This window comes from Athene noctua, chromosome 30, assembly GCF_965140245.1.
Source record: "Athene noctua chromosome 30, bAthNoc1.hap1.1, whole genome shotgun sequence".
NCBI lineage: Eukaryota > Metazoa > Chordata > Aves > Strigiformes > Strigidae > Athene > Athene noctua.
In genome coordinates this window covers 723,199-743,863 of record NC_134066.1, presented here as the reverse complement: position 1 = coordinate 743,863, position 20,665 = coordinate 723,199, and the positions used below count along the sequence as shown (strand labels likewise).

Sequence of the window (20,665 nt, the reverse complement as noted above, 5' to 3'; positions counted from 1 at the left end):
GGCTCACGAGGCTGAAGACCACAGAGGGCCTGAGCACCAGGCTCTGTGGGTAGCGAGGACTCAGCCAGGTGCTCCATATCCTGCTCCACCTGCTGAGGCTACTTGCTGGGGTTTTAGCCAAAGGAGGTAAAACGCCCTGGTTAACCCAGGTGAAAGGACAGAGCCTCTAATCTGACCTTCACGTTATCCCCAACGACCAGCAGCTCCCACTGAGGAGAGCAGGGACACCCCTGCAGCAGCGTCACCACAGCTGGGTACCCACCAGGTGTCCGGATGCCAAATGTTGGAGCCCCATGCTTGACCCCAATACATTTTTCCTGCAATTTGCCATTAGCTCACACATCTCCCGGCCCGGCATAGGTGCAAGCTGGGTTCTCATCCAACAACCCGCTAATGAAACCACTTCCACTTCTCCAGGCTCACGTTCAGGTTTCTCATGTGAGAAGCATGACCTTGGCACCCAACGGTTTGCCTTGCCGTGCATATATCACGGACATTTAGTGCCCCTGAAAGGTGCTTGGGAACAGGAGAGCAATGGGAGCTGGGGACAAGAGGGGTGTCACCCAGTTTCCTTTTGCCATGTCAACAGCAAAGGGAGAGAAGGAATAGATTCATCAAAAATGGAGATCCACCATGGGGTAGATTCAGCCTGAGCTTGATTTTGGGAAGGGCAACATGGCATTGACCTGTATTCTTAAGGGCTCATGGCTCCAGACGAGCTCCTCACCATCTCCACATCCCACCACACTCTTCATCCCTGGCATCAAGGGTCAGCCACGAGCCACGAGCACAAGCCAGGAGGCTGTGGGCCCTCGACTCTGCAGCGTCAAAGGCAGATACTGTTTCCTGCCTAAAAAAACACGCACAAAGGGGAAAGGGGGCAGGAAAATAATCCACGTCCCTTCAGAGCTGCCAAAATACCTTTCTGGGAACACAGAATATCTTTCTTTAATGGCCCTCCCTTTGCTCTTAAACACCTGCGAAGCAAAACACAGGAAAAAAAGCCCAAAAGATGCTGAAACCAAAACCATGCACCCAGCATCCCCCTGAAGGAGGTGTTTCAGGTTAAACCACTGACCCGAGGAGGTCTTTCTTTGCCCAGTTATTCCTTGGCAGTAGCCACTGCCAGCAAGAGGCAGCGTGCTTTGACGTACGGGTGTAAAATTGCCTCCAGTTATGGCAGGGAGGGAGGAGGCCACTAATGCCTTCAGCCATGGGGAAAATGAGAACGGAGAGCGCTGATTCATGGGGCAACAGGCTCTGAATTGCGGTTGGGGGGGACACACAGGAGAAGGTTTTTCCATCCTCTGCTCTCTTGCGCTGGGTTGGACCTGAAATGCACCTCTGTCTCCTTACAGAGGATCCAAGAAGGTGAAGTCAAAGCTGTTATTCTTCCTTGTTTGCCGTAAATCCCTCCAAAATTAACGATCGCTTGGTTTGTCGGCACCTGCAGCTACAGGGCAGCAGTATGGGAGCAGGTTGATGTATCTGGGGTGAACCTGTGGTTGCCTTCAGGCTGATGCATGGAGGCATCAGGACGTCAGGGCGTGCCAGCCTGACCCCATCATGCCAGGCAGGGAAACGGAGCCCCAGAGCAGGAGCTGGCTGGTGGCAGGCTGAGGCTTGGCAAGTCTGGCTTATAATTTAAGAGCAGGTTTAAGCATAAACTCATCTTGTTTCCGGCCTGATTTTGGACAGCTCAGCAAGGCCATGGGCCATCATCCCCATCAGAGCAACCTATCTCCTTCTGCCTCTCCCCATGCTTGCAGAGACCACGACTGGTAGAGGTGGGCATACTGGTCCTGGTGTGACCTAATGGGAAAATGCAGCAAAGGTTGGATGGGGTATGGATTAATTTATCTAAAGGTTTATGGACACGGAGAACAGTCCAGGAGTTTTCCTTTATCACCTTCTTACGTCCATGCTCCGTCAGCTCAGGATGCTCGTGTGTTCTCAAAGGTGCTTCTCCAAAGAGGCAGAGAGAGGAAGGATTTGAACCCAAACCAACCCAGCTGGGCTGTGGCATCACCGTGTTGCCACTGACAGCATCCCCCAGCCCAGGGTCTTCCATCCCCGAAGAGAGGGATATCGAGTCTCTTCAGTCCTTGCAGGGACAGGCCGGGGGTTTGGGGACCCGCCGAGCAAGGGGAGGGGGGAGGCTGCGAGGCAGCTGAAGGGTGGGCAGAGGAAGGCCGGTGGGAAGAAAGCCGGGCAGGGGAAAGACCGGCAGAGGAGGGATGGGCAGAGGAAGTCTGCCACCTGCTGTCCATAAACACCTTAACAAGTCATAAAACGGGACAAAATTCAGACCTGCATCTTAAAACACGGGTTCATGCCCCCATGGTGCAGTTCTCCAGGGTGGGAGAGCCACCAGCAGATCAACCCCTGCGGACAGGGGGAGACCACAGAGGGCACCTGGAAAGGGAAGACCATCACGCCCCAACGGGCTGGTGAAAATCACCCATGGAGAGCGGAGAAAGTGTCCTAAGGACGTTTCTCCAACCCACTCTGTCACTGGGAGCCACAATTAAGGAAACCAAGAAGCAACACGACAAGCACTGCACTGGCTGAGCTGAATTTTTCTTCTCCTGAGCCCTTCACCACTGCAGGTAGCTGATGTGTCTTCCTGGGCCAGGGGGACATCGCAAACAGTGTCATCGTGAGCTAATTTGGTGGCATTAATAAATATCCTGTCCAAGTGATGGGCAGGAGATCAGGACCCCTCCTCGGAAGGTTGAGCTAATTAATCTCCTACCTTCCTCCACTGATGTCAGGCTTTCTCGTAAGACCATTGTTGGCCCTAATTAAAAGGCTTTTCAAGATGAGTGTCCCCGGAACACCAGCAATATTTTGACAGTGATAATAATTACAGAAATATCTTTGGTAGAATAATAATAATTACCCAACCACAAGAAGAAAGGTTCCAGGAGGAGAGGACAGTAAGTGACAGGACTCGGAGCCTTTGTCTCTTGTGGTGGTTGGTGCTGGGCAGGGGAGAAACATGACCCAGGTTCCTAAGACTGGCTTTTCTCTGCCCATTGACCATGCCTTCATGAAAAAGGCACATTTAGTCCCACGAGCACTGAACTGTAGACATTCCTTAGCTAAGAGCTCCCCAAATATCTCAAAACTGCCCCAGAAACACAACCTGCCATCAGCCCTCCAAAGGAGCAGCCCCCAACAGCTCATCTGGCCTCCCAGCACCTTCTCTGAGGGCTTTGCTCCATGTGCACCCAGAGGTGACAGCAGCCTCTCCTCCAGGGCTACCCTCGGTTTTGCTCTTCTCAAGCCTTTTTTTCCTTTGCTGGACTCGAGGATTTATAAAAAATGAGCCCAATTCCCAGGAGACGCCCCTGCAAAACTATTGTCCTCAGCCTAATGTGTTCCAGATGCTCCCTCAGCTCCTGGGCTGAACCTGGATGTCCCGTGGGGAAAACCAGTGACGCAGACCCACGGCCTCCCACAGTGCCTCCTGTCATCCCCAAACTGAGGAAATTATGGTGAACAGTCCCAATTTCAGATCCGGCCTTGGGAGACAAAACCAGGCTTGGATCAAAAGTGGCGTCTGTCCAGCTGATGAGCTGTCACCCGAATTTTACGCTGCAGAAAGCAGCAGCAAGTGTTTGGGCACCCAAATGCTTCTTTTACATTTTCTCTCTTGCTTTGTTTCTTAATGCTTTTTAACTCAAACCAGAGGTGTTTGGTAGGGCAGCCCTGTGGGCAGAGAAATCATTTCTCCACGCAGGATGCGCTGTGGCAATCAGGGGTCACCTTACCTGAAAGGAAGCAACTGATAGGTCATTCCTTTGGTCCCAGAAGTGGAAAAACTAGAAAAGATAAGAGAAACAGCAGTGGTAAAAACAAACATTTAAAAAACAAACAAACAAACAAACAAAAAAAAAACCAACAGGGAAAAAAAAACCACCTTGCTGAATGCATAAGCTGAAAAATATGGCAACACCTACATTTTTTGCAACAACCCCACTTAAAAACTCCTGTAATGATTCAGAATGACCCATCCAACTAAAACCAGGAGTACCGGTGACCTACCTGTCAGCCTTTAGCATCCTGCTAACAAGCTTAAAAGCGCTGGTAAGGAGAAGAGTTTAGCCACAAGCCACAACCAGCTTGGAGGAGGATCTTGCTTTTAGGGGAACGCTTGTCTTTGCAGAAGGTAAGTGCCTTTTCCTCCCTTCTTTGCTACCAATCTCTGAAGAAATTAAACTGGAGTAATGAAAGTGCATGGTGATAGGCAATCAGAAGTCTGGTTTTCAGCAAATAAAGGGATGGGGTTGGTGTTTTACTCCCCACTGAACTGCTAATGCATCCAGCAAAGAGAAGAACTCTTAAAACTCGAATTAATCGACTCTTCTGAAAGCTGATTTTCTGAGCAGCTAATGGTTGGGAAAGTTCTCCAGCGCCCTGGTGACAAGCTCAAGATAGAAAGATAGGAGATAGATACAAAGGGAGAGGTTTGTGATAAAGTTTATTGCAATGAAACGTATCTTGAGGTTATACAAACCCGATCTTGTGGCTGTGTGCCTGTGCCTAGGCAGCGGTAGTCGTGCCGGTAGGTAATTGTGAGGATGTTTTTTTTCACATGCGCCCATCAAAATGCTGCCAAGACACCCGGGGAGGAGGCTGTCCCCCGCTGGATGTGTCCTGTGCCACACTGCCACGGGTTCCGGGGGGATCCCTGGCAATTGCAGCCCTGGATGTTTCTCTCTCGACTTCTGCTTTCTCCAGACAGACAAATGCAGATCGTCCGGTGGCTGTACCTCTCCGGGCTGGGCTTTGCTGTGCTGATCCCAGCAGGGTGGCAGATGGGCCCCAAGGACTTGGATGCCACATCCAGGTATGGGGCGCTGGTGGAGCTGGCCCAGGGGGAGGGCTGGAGCAGGCAGGGGCTGTCAGAGCAGCTCAGCCCTCTCCGTTACCATTGCTGATGGCTGTCCTGGCTCCGGGGCAGCCTCACCGCGACAATGTGCCTGTTTCTTTTTTATTTATGTGGACAAGCTCCCTCCTAGCTCTCTACCAGCCCACACGGGGACATTGCCATGTCTGCCTCTCAGGATTTCCCGGCTGTGTCAGAGCAGAGACCGGCTGCGTGGGGACTCAGCAGGGTAGAGCCATGACAGGACTATGCTGAGCCCTGGAGGAAAATCCTTTGGGCACCTCAACATCAGCTCTCCCTCCTGGAGCTGGAAGAGGTTGATCTAAACCTCGGGGTGGCACAACCCGTTTGAGATACTTGGGGAGCTCTTGGCTAAGGAATGTCTATAGTTCAGTACTTGGGGGACTAACTACCTCCCAGGGGCAGCAAGCAGGACCAGGGTGGAGGCACAAACCCACTGCAGCCAAGCAAGGCGTAGGGCAAATAATGTGGGATGATACTGCATATATCTGGGGTCAGGAACAACCCTGGCCAGGCTTGGCAGATCCCTCTGAACCCCCCAAAAGTATTTTTACGGATTATTACAGCTTTCCTGGAGGATGCTCCATGCAGTAAAGTCCATTAGAGGACACAGCCCCTGCCCTGGGGAAATCCTGCGGGGAGGATGCAGGATCCCCATGCCGCGATGTGCATTAAATCACATTTTCTTCCCCCGTTTTTGTCTCCTGAGCAGACGGCAGTCGTACGAGTCCCAAAGTGCCCAAAGCTTCGCGTCCAACATCAAGCGGCACTCGGAAGGCACCTTCAGCAGTGACTTCACCCGCTACCTGGACAAGATGAAGGCCAAGGACTTTGTGCACTGGCTCATCAACACCAAGCGGTTCAGGTAAAAAAGGGGGAGAGGGAAATGGGACCATGCTGGGAAATAACCTCCCACCACGCCATGATCCCTCAGTCCCAACTGATAATACAGTTTTAGTTTTCTCTGTTTTCTTATTTTCAGCAGCTCCACAAAGAGGTACCTGAAGGAGGAGCCCCGCAGTATCCCCTTCCCAGCCGCATTCCCACCGCTCGCGTGACTCATCCCAAAGGGCAAACACAGGGAATTAAAGTGGAATAAATACTTTTACAATGTAGACAAAAATCCGTCGATTTGGTGCAAAGGTAGAGTGTGACTCCCTACGCCTGAAGCTGCTTCTCATTTCTGCTGGCTCACATGAATCCTCTCGTTTATTTGCAATAAGAGAAGGATAATTCAGCTATTGCGAGGGGGTGGGTGTTAATAGATTACGGTGGGATGAGGCTGTTTGGTTCTCACCAAATTCTGACATTTTACAGTGTTAACGTGATGGAAGAATTTGCATTTGTAGGGGGTATTACCATGTTTGGGTCTTGCCGAAGCAAAGTGGTTGCTCCTTTGCGAACAAGAAAATCACTGCTGCTGTTTCAAAGCTCCTCAAGTGATTATAGGGGGAGTTTCTCTTCCGTGAAGCTTTTTGGTGTTTGTTTGTGTGTTTGTTAATTTTAAGATACAATTAAATGGCAAATCAAGGCATCGGCTTTCCAGTAGTATCAGCCTGGGGATGTGGGACCCCTCCACGGCTGCCACTGTCAGATGCCCCACAGGAAGGATTTATCCATCACACACAGCCACGTTAACTCGGTTGGGGTTTCCCAGTCACCTCCTCCTAAAATCTGCCCCCATGGATCAGCCTTCCCTTGAAACTTGGATTTCTCCAGCTTCGTTTTCTCTGTAACTGCTCCCGTGGTGCTGCAGATCCTGCAGCTTTCCCTAAAGTGCGATTAAACCTTCACTACATCCAGCAGCTGGATCCTGATGTCTCCAACCCTTCTGAGCATCCCATTGGGATTCCATGGGCTTTCAAAGCACCAGCCCCTAACCCTGGCTTGGCTCAAGTGCCCCATTTTTCTCTCAAATCCTCGAGTTTTACAGAAAAGGGCAATCAGGATGCACCTGCTTGACCCCACAGACCTGTGCCAGAGGGGATTTTGAAATATTTTTTTAAAAAAATACTATATGAAAGATAACTAGAACCTCTTTGGATTTAATTTATTGCCAATTAGTTGTATGGCAAATGGTTCAGAAAGTCCCCAGAAAATGCAGGGAGGAGGAACTGCTCACTGGATGGGGCCATTTCTATCTTTCACCAGCACCTTCACCCCCACCCAGTCCCATTTCTGAACTCCCTGCACACCCTTGGTCTGGCAGAGGTGACACATGTGACATTGGTATCCCCTCCTGCCTGCAACGCAGAGCTCATTGTAATTACTTGCACATAAAAATAACAATAAAAACCCCCCACCTAAATAAATACAAATCCAAAGCCACTAATCTCAAATATTTCCCCAGTCAGCTGGTTCCTGAACCAAACCCCAGGGTTTCCCCCAATGCAGCGCTGCCAACTCCCCCCTCACCTACAAAACCCCGCTTTAAAACCTCCAAAGATGCCTCCAACTCCCCCCCACCCCTCAGAAGTCACTGGAGCTGCACAGTGAGACAAACAAGACTTTTATTGTTTTATTTTCCCATTATGGTCAATGGGCCAATCCCTTCTTCCAAAGGCTGTAAACTCTCCTTTTCTCCCCGAGTTGCCGCCAAAGCTCCCTGTTCAGCCAGGGTGGGCTTCTCTGGTGCCGGTTTCTCTTAGAGCACCTGGGGACCGCCCGCCCCTGAGGCATTAAGACTTGTTTCTTGAGGAGTACCCAGCCTTCCTGGGCCCCTGTACCCTTCAGGATCGTCTCCCAAGGGATCTTGTCAAGCAGGTGCCCAAACAAGACAAAGTCGGGCCTTTGGAAGTCCAGGATGACAGTTCTGCTTCCCCCTCTCCTGGCCTCCCTAAGAATAGAGAACACTATTATTCCGTGACTGCTGTGCCCTGGTCGGCCTCCAGCCACCACATCCTCTACCAGTTCTTCTCTGTTGACAAAGAGGAGATCCAGCAGGGCACCATCTCTGGTCGGTTCACTCACCAGTTGCGTCAGGAATTTGTCTCCCACACATTCCAGGAATCTTCAGGACTGGTCCCGCTCTGATGTGTTGTATTTCCAGCAGATGTCTGGGAAGTTAAAGTCTCCTACAAGGGCAAGCAATTGTGAGATTTCTTCTAAATGCCTATATAGGCACCTCTCTGTCCTGGTTGGGTGGCCTATAGTAGACTCCTACTACAACATTTGCATTGTTGGCCTTCCCCCTGATTCTAACGCAAAGACACTCCACCGTGTCTTCACTACACTTGTGCTCAAAGTCATCATAACAGTCCCAAACATACAGCTCCACCCCAACCACCTCTTCCTCCTTGTCTGTCCCTCCTAAAGAGCTTGTAGCCATCAACTGGCACAGTCCAGTCATGGGAGACATCCCACCATGTCTCTGTAATAGCCACGACACCGTAATTTTCCTGTTTCATCACGGCTTCAAGCTCCTCCTGTTTGTTACCCGTGCTGTGTGCATTGGTATAGATGCATTTCAGATGGGCTGGTGTTTTGCCCCCTTCTCCCTTCAAAATCTAGTTTAAAGCCCAGATAACTCCTGCCCCAAGATCTTCTTCCCCCTCTGGGACAGGTGCATCCCATCCGATGGCAGAAGGTCTGGCGTCTTGTATACAAACCCATGATTGAAACATCCGAAGCTCTGACAGATGCTGCTCATCCAAGCAGCATTCTTGGAGCCACAAGTTTATCTGTTGAGTTCTCCTGTATTTGTCTTCGCCAACCCCGACAACTGAGGGGATAAAAGAAAACACAATTTGTGCCCCTGATCCCTTAATCCATTTCCCCAAGGAGCTGAAAGACAAGCTGTGATAGAAACAGGTGATTTCACAGCCCAAGGGTGATGTCCAGCCCCGAGCACCCAGCAAGCCTTACCTCTTCTCCTTCGGATCCGTTCTTGGCATCATCCAACAACTCTCCTTCTGGCACAAGGTCATCCAGAAAGCTGAGCTCCTGCTTCGAGAAGCAGAAATCCATCATCTTCCGGACAAAAACGAGAGCCAAGACCTTCACAAATAAGAGGGAAGATGCGGTGAGGCCAGAGCTGGGGCTCCATCTCCCTCCAGCGCCGCAAACATCCCGCTGCCCAGCGGCACCGGCTCTTACCATCATGGGGAAGATGATGGCGGCACGGGACACCTTGATGGCCCAGAGCAGGACGAGGCACATGAGCTGGATCACGGTGAAGAGATGCACCTTTCGCAAGGGGACGTGCCGCAGGTAGATGAAATCCGGCTGGTGTTTCGCCGGCGTCCAGAACAGCTTCAGGCGGTCAATGAACTGCAAAATAAAAGTGAGAAGTGGCCACCTTGGGACTGCGGGAAGTTTCTGGCCCCGTTGAGACGTGGGGGGAGTTTTCAGGACCTCGCATGCAATGAGAAATCCTGGATCCCACTGTGTTCCTCCTGGGAGCAGCCCCCACTTTCCCCCCACTCCAGCTATAAACCCGCTGCCCATGAGGGCTGCCCACCAAACTGCCGTTATTCCACGCTGGTCTATTAACAGCCTTTCGTGGCCCACGGAATCCCGCCCCCCCAGCAAGGATTTCCACCAGTGGGAGAAACTGCCTTCCCTTCGCCCTGAATTCCCCCATTTTCACGAGGTGGAACACCAGGGAGCCGACACGCTGCACAAGAGTCCGTACCTGAATGCCTCTGAGCGACGACACGCCCATGTAGAGAAAGACGCCGTAAAGCACCGGCATTGGTATAAACTGAAACCAGAGAACACAATCATTTGGGGGGTTAAATGGCATTTTCACTATTACCCCTCTCTTCTACTGGCACTGCCTAAAATTGCCTAAAGCTTTCCACTTGCCACAGGGTTACAGGTGTGTCGGGTTCTCCCCCTCAGAGACTCTGTGCGTGCGAGTGAGCTCATGCTCTGCTTTAGGCTGAGCCTTGGTGTTCCCTTCCATCAGAATAATCCTCTTTTCTGGCAAGTTGGGAGGAAAAGAGGGGATTTCACCCATGCTAACCTATGCCATGTTCTGTTTCTACATAGTCTTGGGGCAACGTGCAAAAGCAACGTGCCTGCTTTCAGCCTGGAGAGGAGATCCCTTTGTGCGAGGAAGCCCGTGGGGACGATGTGTTCAGCTACTGGGAACGGCAGCTCTGGGGCACTGGGGGCAGCAAACTGCAACCGGTGAAGTGCTGCCTGTTCGAAAGAGAGCAGATGTCCTGCTCTGAATACACTCAGCGGCAACCCACAAACACGGCTGGGCCTGAAAGTTAAAGCCGCTGCGTTGCTCGCTTGCCTCGAGCTCAGCAAACGGGGCTCTGAAGGGCTGGAAAGCCTGACCGAGGCTGGTTCCCACCGCGGGCCAAGCCCCAAGGTGTGGGATCCCTTCCTCCTCCGCTCCACAACCGCTCAGCCCTGCAGAGAGGGGACTCCTTGTGCATAACCCCCAAAAAGCTCGCGGTCGTTGGGTGTTTTGCGGTTTCCTCTCACCTTTAGCAGAGAAGTGAAGAAGACGGAGCAGCCCATGAGCACAAAGATCATCAAGCCCGTGACCCTCTGCTCTCGGATCCCCAGAAACTTGGGTTGTTCTCCTGGAGCTGAGCACTCGGACTCTACTTTGAGGCTGTTCACGTGGGTGATGGACAGGACGGTCGCAGCCACAAACCAGGGCAGCCCCATCACGGAGCAGACCCCGAGCATCACGGCCACGATGAAAAGGTCCAGGTGGTACCCGCATCCTTTCTGCGGGGAGCAAAACAAGAGATCCAGCATCCCGCGGCACAAGAGCAAGGACAACGTCACAAGCCAGGCTCAAACCCTACTTGAGCACAAGCCAACTTCTTGAAAATTTAAAACAAAAACTGGAAACGACTAAGGATGTAGCCAGCCTCTGCACAAGCACCTTGCAGCCAAATCTGGCAGGAGTCCAAAGTGCATTTGGAGAGACTGTTTTGTTCCTTCATAAAGAAATTTCCATCACTTGCAAGTAAGATGTGACTCTGAGCTACCCCTGGCAGCGCATCAAAACAATTCCTTCCCCCAGCCGCTGCTGACTTAAAACCACGCTTCTATATTGCTCTAAGGTTACTCTGGGGCTCCAAAAGATCGCTCATCTGAACTCCCCTGCCATTTGCTCCCTGGGTCACCAGGAATTCAAGAGAGCATCCTGCCCCGCAGCCTGACGTTGTTCCAAAGCAAGGCCTTCACAAAGCATTTGGAATAGGAGCTTCTCCCCGTCCCTGCAGCCCGGAGTGGGCTGGGGGTGGGGTCATCTCTTGCAGCCCCGTACCTTCAGCCTTTGCTCCTTCCCGTCCACACTAATGGAGGTGATCTGCTGGTCCATGAAGATCAAGATGGTGCAGAGCAGAGCTGGGATGAGCGCAGCCAACACCGTCCACCAAGGGTTTGGTCCTATGGGGCTGATGAACCACCCGCGGTCGTCTCTGGTAGGCTGCAACAAAGCATCACATCCCAGCATCGTCTCCCAGCCCAGCCCCTTCGCTGGCTTTGATTTTCCCTCCCTGCCTGTGTCAGAGCATCTCCCAGCCCTGGCTTCACGTCACCCTCTCCCGGGGGTTCAGCAGTGCCAGTGTCCTCTGTGCAAGCACCTACGGATACTTCTGCAGGTATCTAGTCGGGGGCTGCCTTCTCATTTCCAGAAGGAAACGATGCGTTCGGAGGTGGAAGAAGAGATGGTCACACCACCAGCACCTCCTCCAGACTCAGCCCTGTCCTGCCCCGACATCCCCTTGGGGCATCCCCAAGAGCTGAAACCAGCTCCGTGCCAAACCCCCCCCGTTACCTTGAACACATGGGGGACGTGGAGCTTCGGGGACGGGATCCCAACCATGAAGTCCATGAGCACCATGATGACGATGGTGAGGAAACCAGCAAAGTCACTTACTGTGGATCGTACCTGGGGCGAGAAACCAGACTGAGAGGGGCATCGCAAACGGGGCCCCAACGCGAGGTGGAAGAGTTGGGGACATCAACAACGTGAGGGCTGGTTAACACCCACCCACCCCCCTCTGCAGGCATGCAGCCACATCCCTTGGGTAGGTGCTGCTGCTGTGTTTGTCCCTGGGAGATCTGGTGCTTAATTGGGTGGAAAAGGGCTGTTTGAACTCAGACCTCTGAAAAAATAAAGAAATAAGGGAACAGGCTGCCACTACAGCCACCCTCACTGCTAAAATGGGAATAAGGCACCGAGGCACCATTTGTTCCTCATTTGAACCAACTTGCCCCTTGAGCACATGATGCACAGAAGGTGGGAAAAACCCCAACACTTTGGAAGATCTGATCTCCCACTGCCTGAGCAAAAAATCACAATGAGCGTGGGGACTGCTGCAGGCCACCATCTTCTGCTTACCCTGGTTGGGAAGTAACGGCTGGTTTTAAACTTCTTCAATAAGGTCAACAGCACAAAGGTGAAGAAGAAGAGGATGCAGCACCAGAAGAGGACATCAGGCACGTAGGAGTTGTTGTGTCCACAGGCAGGTCCTTGGAACTCTCCGTGCAAATACCGACATTCCTGGAGAAACAGAGCGTCAGGACGCAAAGGCAGTGCACGTGCGGCAAGGAAACCTCGGGTAACGAGCGGGATTGGAGGATCGTGGTCCAAGGTCCAAGACCCTGTGACTGCTGCTGCTGCTGGAGATTTATAGTGAAAGAGCAGCAGCAGCTGAACGAGTGACACAGGGAACTGCAGAGAGGAGAGCGGAGAGATGGGATGTGATGGGCCCCCATAACACAGAGCCAGGGCACATCCTCCCCCAGAACGGCAGGCAGCCGTGGCTGAAGAGGACACCAGAGGGGAAGGAAACGCTGGAAACTCTTGGGGACAGAGAAAGAGGGAATGGGGAAGGAGCTCTAAGACAACCGTGGCGGGAAAGGAGAAGAGATAAATCGTCCCTTCCCCCAGCAGTGGCTCAGGGCACTTACAGTCACCATGAGGTTTTCCCAGGCGATGCTGGACACGTTGATCTTGTTGCTCTCCCAGAAGCGCAGGGTTTCGTTGCTGGGATGGGTCGGTGCCTCACACTTACAGCTGGGAGGAGAGAAGCCAAGAGAGGGGTCAGGGGATGGCGGTGGAGGTGCAGCCCTGAGCTCCTGCCAAGGCGCAGCTGTGTTTTAGGAGGAAAAACCCACTTGGTGGTGGTGAGCAAGTCGAGCTTGCTGTGCATGTGCACAGGGTAGATCTCCAGCAGGTGACTCAGCTTCTCCAGAGCCTTGTAGATGAAGATGAGGCAGAAGAGAGAGGTGAAGGCTTCATTGGTGAAGCGGGTGATGTAGCACTCCAGAGAGCTGGCGTTGGTGGCCACCAGCACTATGCAGAAGAAGGCGGTCCACAGCCCGATGCACGCCCGCAGAGAGAGATAGGAGAGCGCGTACTCCCTGGGAAACCAAAATGACACCAAGGGTGGGAAGGGCAGCACGAGGCTCCGAGCCCGGCCTTCCCGCGAAGGGCGAAACTGGGAGCAATTTAGGAGCCCGTCAAGGCTGCGGAGGGTAAACGCAGTTGCCGTGTGCTACCACAGCCAGCCTCGGGGCTGCGGTGCCGGGGGGGGCTGCAGGAGCAGAGACCAGTTATTTCATTATCATCATTTAGCAATTATCTAATGGAGGCTAATTGAGGTCATGGAGCTGGTGTGGAAGGTGGTGTTCTCCCCCATCACCCTGATGCCCCAACACTGGATCCAGCTGGTTCTGTGCCCAGTCACCTGCTACCAGCAAGCTGGGGCTTAATAATAAACTTAATTGCAGTAAGGGTGGTACCTCTCGTGTTAAAGTCACCACGACAGAAGGACTGTCGTGGAAATAGCCATTTCACACGGAAAGCTCCTACATTTTCAATAAAATCATCAAAGCTCTAAGTGTAATCAGAAAACTATTTGGATATTTGAGCAAAATATCTTCCATCTCCCAGCAAAACCCGGGCTAAAAAGTGCGTGCTTTTGTACTCAGAGAAAAGCAAGTCTTCCCTCCTCCCCAAACCAGACTGCTTTGTCTCATCATCCTTGTGCAGCCCATCTTGAGCACCCACACTCTTGTGGCTTCTCCTCCTCCCGCTGCTGCACTTCAGCCCTAGAAACCCCAAACCCCCCATCCGCCCTTCAGAGGCCGAGGGCTCTTGGGCCATCACATACTAAAGCAGCGGCGGGCAACGTCTCGGACACAGAACACAGCTTAAATCTAACAACTCCCACCAAAAAAAAATAGAAGAAAAACATCTTTTCTCCATCACTGCTGCCTTGTGGCAGCTCTGGCAGCACCCAGCCGCGGCAGGCAGCCTTACTTGCAGAATTTGTAGAGGATCTTCTCAAAGACAAGCGTGGATCCAGTGCTGCCAATGATGCTGAGGGGTTGGCCGGCAAAGAGGGAATACACCACGCCGGTCATGGATGCGCCCAGCAACGACTCCATGGCACCCTGTCCAGGGAAGAGAGGCAGGTCAGGGAATAAATCCTGACGGAAAAAACCAAAACCAAAGCAAATTCACTGCAGCAAGGACTTTTACATGAGTGTAACCCTCCCCCGTGCCACCCAACAGAGGGAGGTGCTCACGATGTGGCCGTCGGTCGCCTCCTCCAGCAGCCCCCCGAAGGTGATGACGGGGGACATGCAGGCACAGTAGAGGAAGAGGAAGGACGCCAGACACTGCAGCCTCAGCCCATCCTCAAAGTCGCTCCAGAACCACGGGGCTTTCCGCTTCACATCCTGGATCAAACCTCCAAAGAGCCTGGAGGAAGGGACAATAAAAATTAGACTGTTCTTGTGGAAGAACACATGGAGGAGGGTCCTCAGAGCAGCACCCGCAGCTGCGAAGCCTCGCCTCCCGCAGAGCAGAAAGCAGAGCCCGCAGGCGCTGGCGGCACGGGGACTCCTCTCCTACCGCAGCCGGCAGCAGAGACTTACCACGGGTTGCAGTGGTTGCCCCGCTCAGAGTCCTTCTCCTGCTCCCATTCCTGAGGGTTCTGGCTGTTGGGTGGGTGATGCTGTTGGCTCTGCCTCGCCGGCGGCGCCTCCACGCCCATGAACGGGGTCCAGTGGCCTGAGAAAAAGCAGAATTGGCAGAGATCTCACTATTGTGGGATGGTTGACGCGGACACCACGGTTAAATCAGTGCAGCCATCCCAGGAGGAAATACCAATTTCTCTTTTTTGTGGTTTTCACTGGATCCCTGAATGTCACAGACCTGTCCTTTTACTGAGGTTTATTTTACTCAAGCTTTGCAACAACAGGGCACCAACAAGCGATGGCTCTGGGTCACTTAAAACTCACACCGTGGCCTCCACAGGGACTCTGTTAAATAAACTATGTGAAAAGAACTGTGCTGCTTTATTCAGAAGCACAGCACGTGCAGAGATTCACCTTCCAAACCCTCCTCCTTCTCGATGTTGACAACATTGCTCGCGCTTCCCATTTCAGTGACTGCCTCCTCGCCGTGTCTCTGGATAGCAATGAGAAGAAGGTACTGTCACTGATTTGCCACCAATCAAAATTAATAATGTTTGATTCCAGTAGGAATACATAATTATGAGAGATATTTTAGTAGGGTTACATGTTTACATATATCTTGCGTTTTGCACATCTAACCAGAAACCAGAGCTCCTCTGAACCCCTCTGTATAGCCCTGTACCCAGGCCGAAGGACTGGTCAGTGATCATTTACTAGGTACACCTAGATACTGCTTAGGGAATTAGATTTAGAATTGAAACTAATTCTGTTTGAAGTTGTCAGAGAGGTGTCCAGACACAGAAGTCATTTATTCCCCAGAACACACGGGATAACGGCTCAGATGTACCACAACCTGAAATTAATGAGACCTGGGGAGAGTGAGCTGTAACAGCTTACAGAGCTCTGCCACGGAACAGTGAAACCAGGGAATAGGTAACTCCGGCAGGGGAGATGGCGACCACCGACTCAGGGGCCACGACCCAAATTACACCCCAGACTCATTTCTAGAGATCGCTAAGCTTTAGTGCGCAGAATCGGAAGAGGGAGGGCAGTATGAGAATGGTTTCCAGGAATTCTTGTGTTTATGTATGAATACCTGATGAATATGTAGGATTGAATAACATATGAACTGTATGATTCTTGTGACTGGTGTGCGTTGTCGGTGAGAGCGCTCACCCACGCACCCGGCTGTCAATAAACAAGTGTCTGCTTATCTGCATCCAATTGGGGTCGATAAGTTTTTATCCTGGCTCTTTGGTGACAGTACAAGCTGGGGCTGGGTGTGTGGAGCTCCCTCACATCCTCCCACCCATCATCCACCCCGGCCTCCACACGAATCCATGAGGCCTCTGCGTGCGCCTCCTCCAGGCACGGCCCTAAAACCATGGACTTGGAGCTTTTTCTTCCCATACCCAAATAAAAAGAGCTCATAACCTCGCCTACATTGTACACAATATGAGTCGGGAAGGATTTACTACAGGGGGAGAGAGATGAGGGTTTCAGACCAGAAAAACAAACTTCCTGCTTCCTTTTTGTTGTTCCTTTCTAAAAACAAAGAGGGATTTCCAAACTGGGTGAGAAAAAAAAAAAAAAAACAAACCCTGCACTTCTTATCACACCAAGTTTCAGTTTCCAAACGTGATACCTGCAGGACTCACTAAATGGCCCATGGCCACCAACAACCTCCAAAGGCCCTCAAGAGTCTGCAAGGGCAAAGCTTTATCGTCAAAGCTCCACCACCCTCTGTCCCTTCTGAGAAACGCATCTTGGTCCCCTCTGGATTTGCAAAAAAAAACCCCAAACCCCAACCTTGGAAAAATCATGGGATGAAAGGGCTTAACAAAATCGCTTTAAATCACAATTTAAATAAAATTGCAATTAAGTTAGATCACGATTTAAATAAAATTTCAATTTAAATAAAATCATAATTTAAATCGCGATTTTAAAAAACTCAAGCTCAAGCGTTACGTGGCTGTCGGAGTGGGCAGAAACGGAGCGATCTGAGAGTCGCCACTTTCAAATGCCCCGCAGGCAACATGGGGAAAGTCTCTTAGAAACCACTTTGCCTCCGTGCTCCAATCAGCAACGCTCAACCTGCCCCCAGCAGCCCTCCCCGGCGCAAAGCATCTCCCCCTGCCCATCCTCCTGCACGCCGGGGAAACGCCAGTGGGATGTCAGGGAGAGTTTTCCCCCTGGGGATGCTCAGCCCCTCGGCAGAGCCCCGGCTGTGGTACCTGTGACTCCATCAGAAGGGTCATGTTGTCGCCCCCACTAGGGTTAATCCCCGCTTCAGTCATCGGTTTTGGGGACAATCGACCCTCCAGAGTAATCAGGGCTCAGATTGCCCCAGGACACCAGTGCAGCCTCAGCAAGTGGAGCTCAAATGGCCCCCAGCGTGCCCCAGCTCCAGATATACCGCCATGGCCATTGTGACATCAGCAGCAGCTCCGGAGACGTCACCATGGCCATTGTGACGTCATCAGCTCTGATGCGGAGCCTCGCAACACTTTCAAGTCACACCCCCCAAAATCCTTCCTGCGGGTAAATCTTAGTGGATGGGGAGCAACCAGCTCTGCTTTGAGCAAAAAATATCCAGAATAAACGGGGTGTCGATGCCCCGGCCCCCCAGGGCAAAAGGCGTAAGCAGTGGTTGGGTGTATTTCGAAGCGTTTTGGGTTGTCGTTAAACTTTGGGAAGTTTGTAATGATAGTTTTGTTCTCGGGTGGACATTCAGATCTGTCGCTGTACGTTTGCAGAGTGCTAGCTGGTTGTGTTGGAAATACTTTTTAAATTTTTGGTTGCTGTTTGCTTATTTGAGTGATTCCACGACAGGTCGCGCCTCATCCACCTTGCGCCTGGTGCTTTCTTCACAAGCAGGGATAGAACAGACGACTGGCTTATGGATTCATTCAATCTAAAAGCAATCGATGCCTTTGGGCAGATTTTCAACACAGGAACATCCCCTTTGTTGGAGTCAAGGATGTCCACGGTGGGATCGCCTCACTGGGAAGGTCCCGTGAGCCTCCCGGGAACGCTGCGAGATTGCAAATGAGCTTTAAACGACCAGAGAGGGACTCTGGATTGATAGTGGCTGGTATTTCAGAGGTGGGTGGGATTCACCCCATGCATTCCTTGGTCCTTCAGCTGACATCTGTCCTGGGTTGCAGTGTATTCTATTCCCATCCTCATGAGCTGTCGAAATCAGGTGGGGCAGTGTTTCCTTGCCTCCTCCCCCCCCCCCTCCAGACTACCTTTCTGCTAACGGCCCGTCAATGCCATGCAGCATGACTCGTTATCCCACTGGGAGATGCTCCAGCAGAGGGAGAACACCAGCATTCCATCCTGGATATAACCAGAGACTCTGAATACCAGAGACGCTCTCTTTTCCACTGGATTTCCAGAGGACAGGAGCTACTTAGCCACCACCGGACTTTTCTGAGGAAGAGCAGATTTTTTTTTCTACGGGATCACCGCTTCGGTGGGACTGCAGCCACCACCCTGATTAACAGGGTGTCAGGTTGTATCCTGACTGTTAGTTTAACCCAGTGTTATCTGTCTTTATAATTTTTATTTTTTTTTTTTCCTTATTAAATTATTATTCTGACCGGGTGTCTCCCACTAGTTTGTTTTCAAACTAGCACAACATCGTACTGAATGCATACATCAGGCTGAGAGAGTCTTTCCTGCAACTGCAGCTGAAATTAAGAAACAACGTCTGTGTGTTTTCTACAGAGGAATATACGCCAGGATCCTCTAATGCGCCAACTTGGAGGAAAAGAAATCCACAGGCAAAAACGTTTTCTCAGTTTAAAACAACCATTCAGGCAACTGTTGGATACAATTCCGTCTTTTTAGTAAAAGCAACAGGTCTCTCCCCACCTAGAAAATGTAAAAGTGGTTTTAAATCTTCCTCAACCAAAACCCACAAGATGCTAAGCCACGCTGAGTAGTCCAGATCTGCAAAACAACTACAGGAGGAATTCTCCCGAGCGCTGCAGGGGCTCAGCAAACCACGTCCTGGGCGGCATTAAGCGCAGCACAGAAAACTGGTCAAAAGAGGCGATTTATCCCGCTGCGCTCGGCGCTGTGCGGCCTCACCCTGAGCAGTGTCAGGGGCTGAGTCCCAGCGTCTGGGAAGGGCGAGAAGGTCCTCGAACGCGCCCGGCCCGAGCTGGGGAGGGGCTGGAAGGCCGGGCCCTGAGGAGCGGCTCAGGACTCCGGGTTTGTCTGAGCTGGAGAACAGGAGCCTGAGGGGCGACCTCGTGGCTCCCTGCAGCTGCCTGAGGAGGGGACGGGCAGAGGGAGGTGCTGAGCTCCGCTCCCGGCGGTCCAGGGACAGGACGTGTGCCAATGTCTCCTAAGCGACCGGCATCTGTCCCCTCACAGCTCCCACCCCTGTGAAAACTTCCCCTGTTAGGAAAAGTTCACAACCTTTCTCAGCTCTCTCCTGTTCCAGACACCCTGACACAGCCCCCCTTTTGGAGCAGGGGTGTGGATTCTTTCATCGCAGACTCGCTCCCATCACCCGTTTTCCAAACTCTTCCCGAGTCTGACGTGTTCACGGCCCCAGGCCTGGCCCGGGCAGCTCCGGGGACAGCTCGTTATAAACTGAGACCACATCGACGTGGCCGAAGGTGTCCAGGGCTGCAGAACACCTCCACATCTTGGTGTGGAGCAGCCTGTAAAGATGCTCCCTCTGACAGGGGATTTTTCCTCATTATTAGTGACAAAATGGTGAATGTTTCCCTGCTTTAGCAGCTTCCTTAAAGGATTTAAAGCCAAGATTTTTCTTCATTATTAGTCAGAAAATGACGAATGTTACCCTGTTTTAGCAGCTTCCTGAAAGGATTTAAAGACAGAGGATTTTTTTTCGTCATTATTAGTAAGAAAATGGTGAATGTTACCCCACTTTAGCAGCCTCTTTAAAGGATTTAAAAACAAGATTACGGAGCAAGGGGCGAGCCGAGGGGGTTTGGGAAGGATGGTCTGGGAGGACCCTGGGTTACGGAGCCACCTCCAGGGAGGGCACAGCCACCCTCGGGATTTTGGGGTGACCCCCCCTGCTCCTCCCCTCTCCGACAGCGTCACCCAGACCAGGACACTGGGGCTACAGGTCCAGGGAGTGTGAAATTGTGAGTCCTGGCCAAGGGGCACAGCGCAGCGATGGCCACTGACCCGGCTGGCCCCCTGCCTCGCCTCTGTGCACCCCCCAGCCCCGGGTGGCTCCCAAGCCTTGGCGCAGGGCTAGCAGGCGCAGGGATGGGGGTGACAGCGGGGCCACACGCGGGAGAAACCCTCTACCTCCCTCCTCTCTCCTCCTAAACTTGCTCCGATTGTCCCCCCCACACACTGGTGACCCCGGGGGCCGTGGGCTGGAGGGGAGCAGTGGCGTGATGTGACTGGGGACAACCTGGAGCGGGGGGGTGGGGGGGACGGGACAGACACCAGCACCCCTCACTCCTGAGCTTCCACATCCCCCCCCCGCCCCCTGCAGCCACAAAGGGCCTTTGGGCAGGTGCTGGAGAGGCCACGGGGAGCAGCTGATGGGGGAGGTGGGTCCCAGCAGCCACCCTGGGGTGGATGGGATTGGGGGGGTGAGGGGGGGTGTCCCCCCTCCCCAGATCATCCTCCTTCCCCCCCCTCACCCCCTGGCAGATCACAGACGCAGCCCCGGGTCTGTCACCTCCCAGCCTGACACAAGCCTGCATGAAGGGAATGCAGAAGTGAGGGCAACCCACAGACCCCCCCACCGGGATCCCTGACCCCCCCCAGGCCCTGCAACCCCCTGGGAATCCTCCCCACCTCTACCCCCACCCAGGGGGGGTGTCTCTGTGACCCCCCCCT

General features: G+C 52.5%; 1 protein-coding gene across 1 annotated transcript; it reads right to left on the bottom strand.

The window, feature by feature from the left end:
* Positions 1–7,452: 7,452 nt before the first annotated feature.
* LOC141971882 (electroneutral sodium bicarbonate exchanger 1-like) lies at positions 7,453–20,553 on the bottom strand. The gene is made up of 17 exons (XM_074929524.1): positions 17,056–20,553; positions 15,236–15,314; positions 14,780–14,915; positions 14,429–14,603; positions 14,160–14,293; positions 13,013–13,258; positions 12,806–12,911; positions 12,234–12,395; positions 11,667–11,780; positions 11,154–11,315; positions 10,355–10,606; positions 9,549–9,617; positions 9,011–9,184; positions 8,780–8,911; positions 8,524–8,636; positions 7,886–7,989; positions 7,453–7,751 (listed from the first exon to the last, which is right to left on the bottom strand). Exons 1-15 carry the CDS (start codon positions 17,116–17,118, stop codon positions 8,592–8,594), a joined length of 2,049 nt encoding a protein of 682 aa, XP_074785625.1. The 5' UTR covers positions 17,119–20,553; the 3' UTR covers positions 7,453–7,751; positions 7,886–7,989; positions 8,524–8,591.
* Positions 20,554–20,665: the final 112 nt, after the last annotated feature.

Coding starts and splice junctions, on each gene's coding strand:
- LOC141971882 (XM_074929524.1), bottom strand. CDS start 17,118: ATGACTGAAGCGGGGATTAACCCTAGTGGGGGCGACAACATGACCCTT. Junction 12,396..12,805: donor GGGAAAACCTCATGGTGACT/GTAAGTGCCCTG, acceptor CTGTTTCTCCAG/GAATGTCGGTATTTGCACGG. Junction 10,607..11,153: donor GGAAGGAGCAAAGGCTGAAG/GTACGGGGCTGC, acceptor TGCTCCCCGCAG/AAAGGATGCGGGTACCACCT.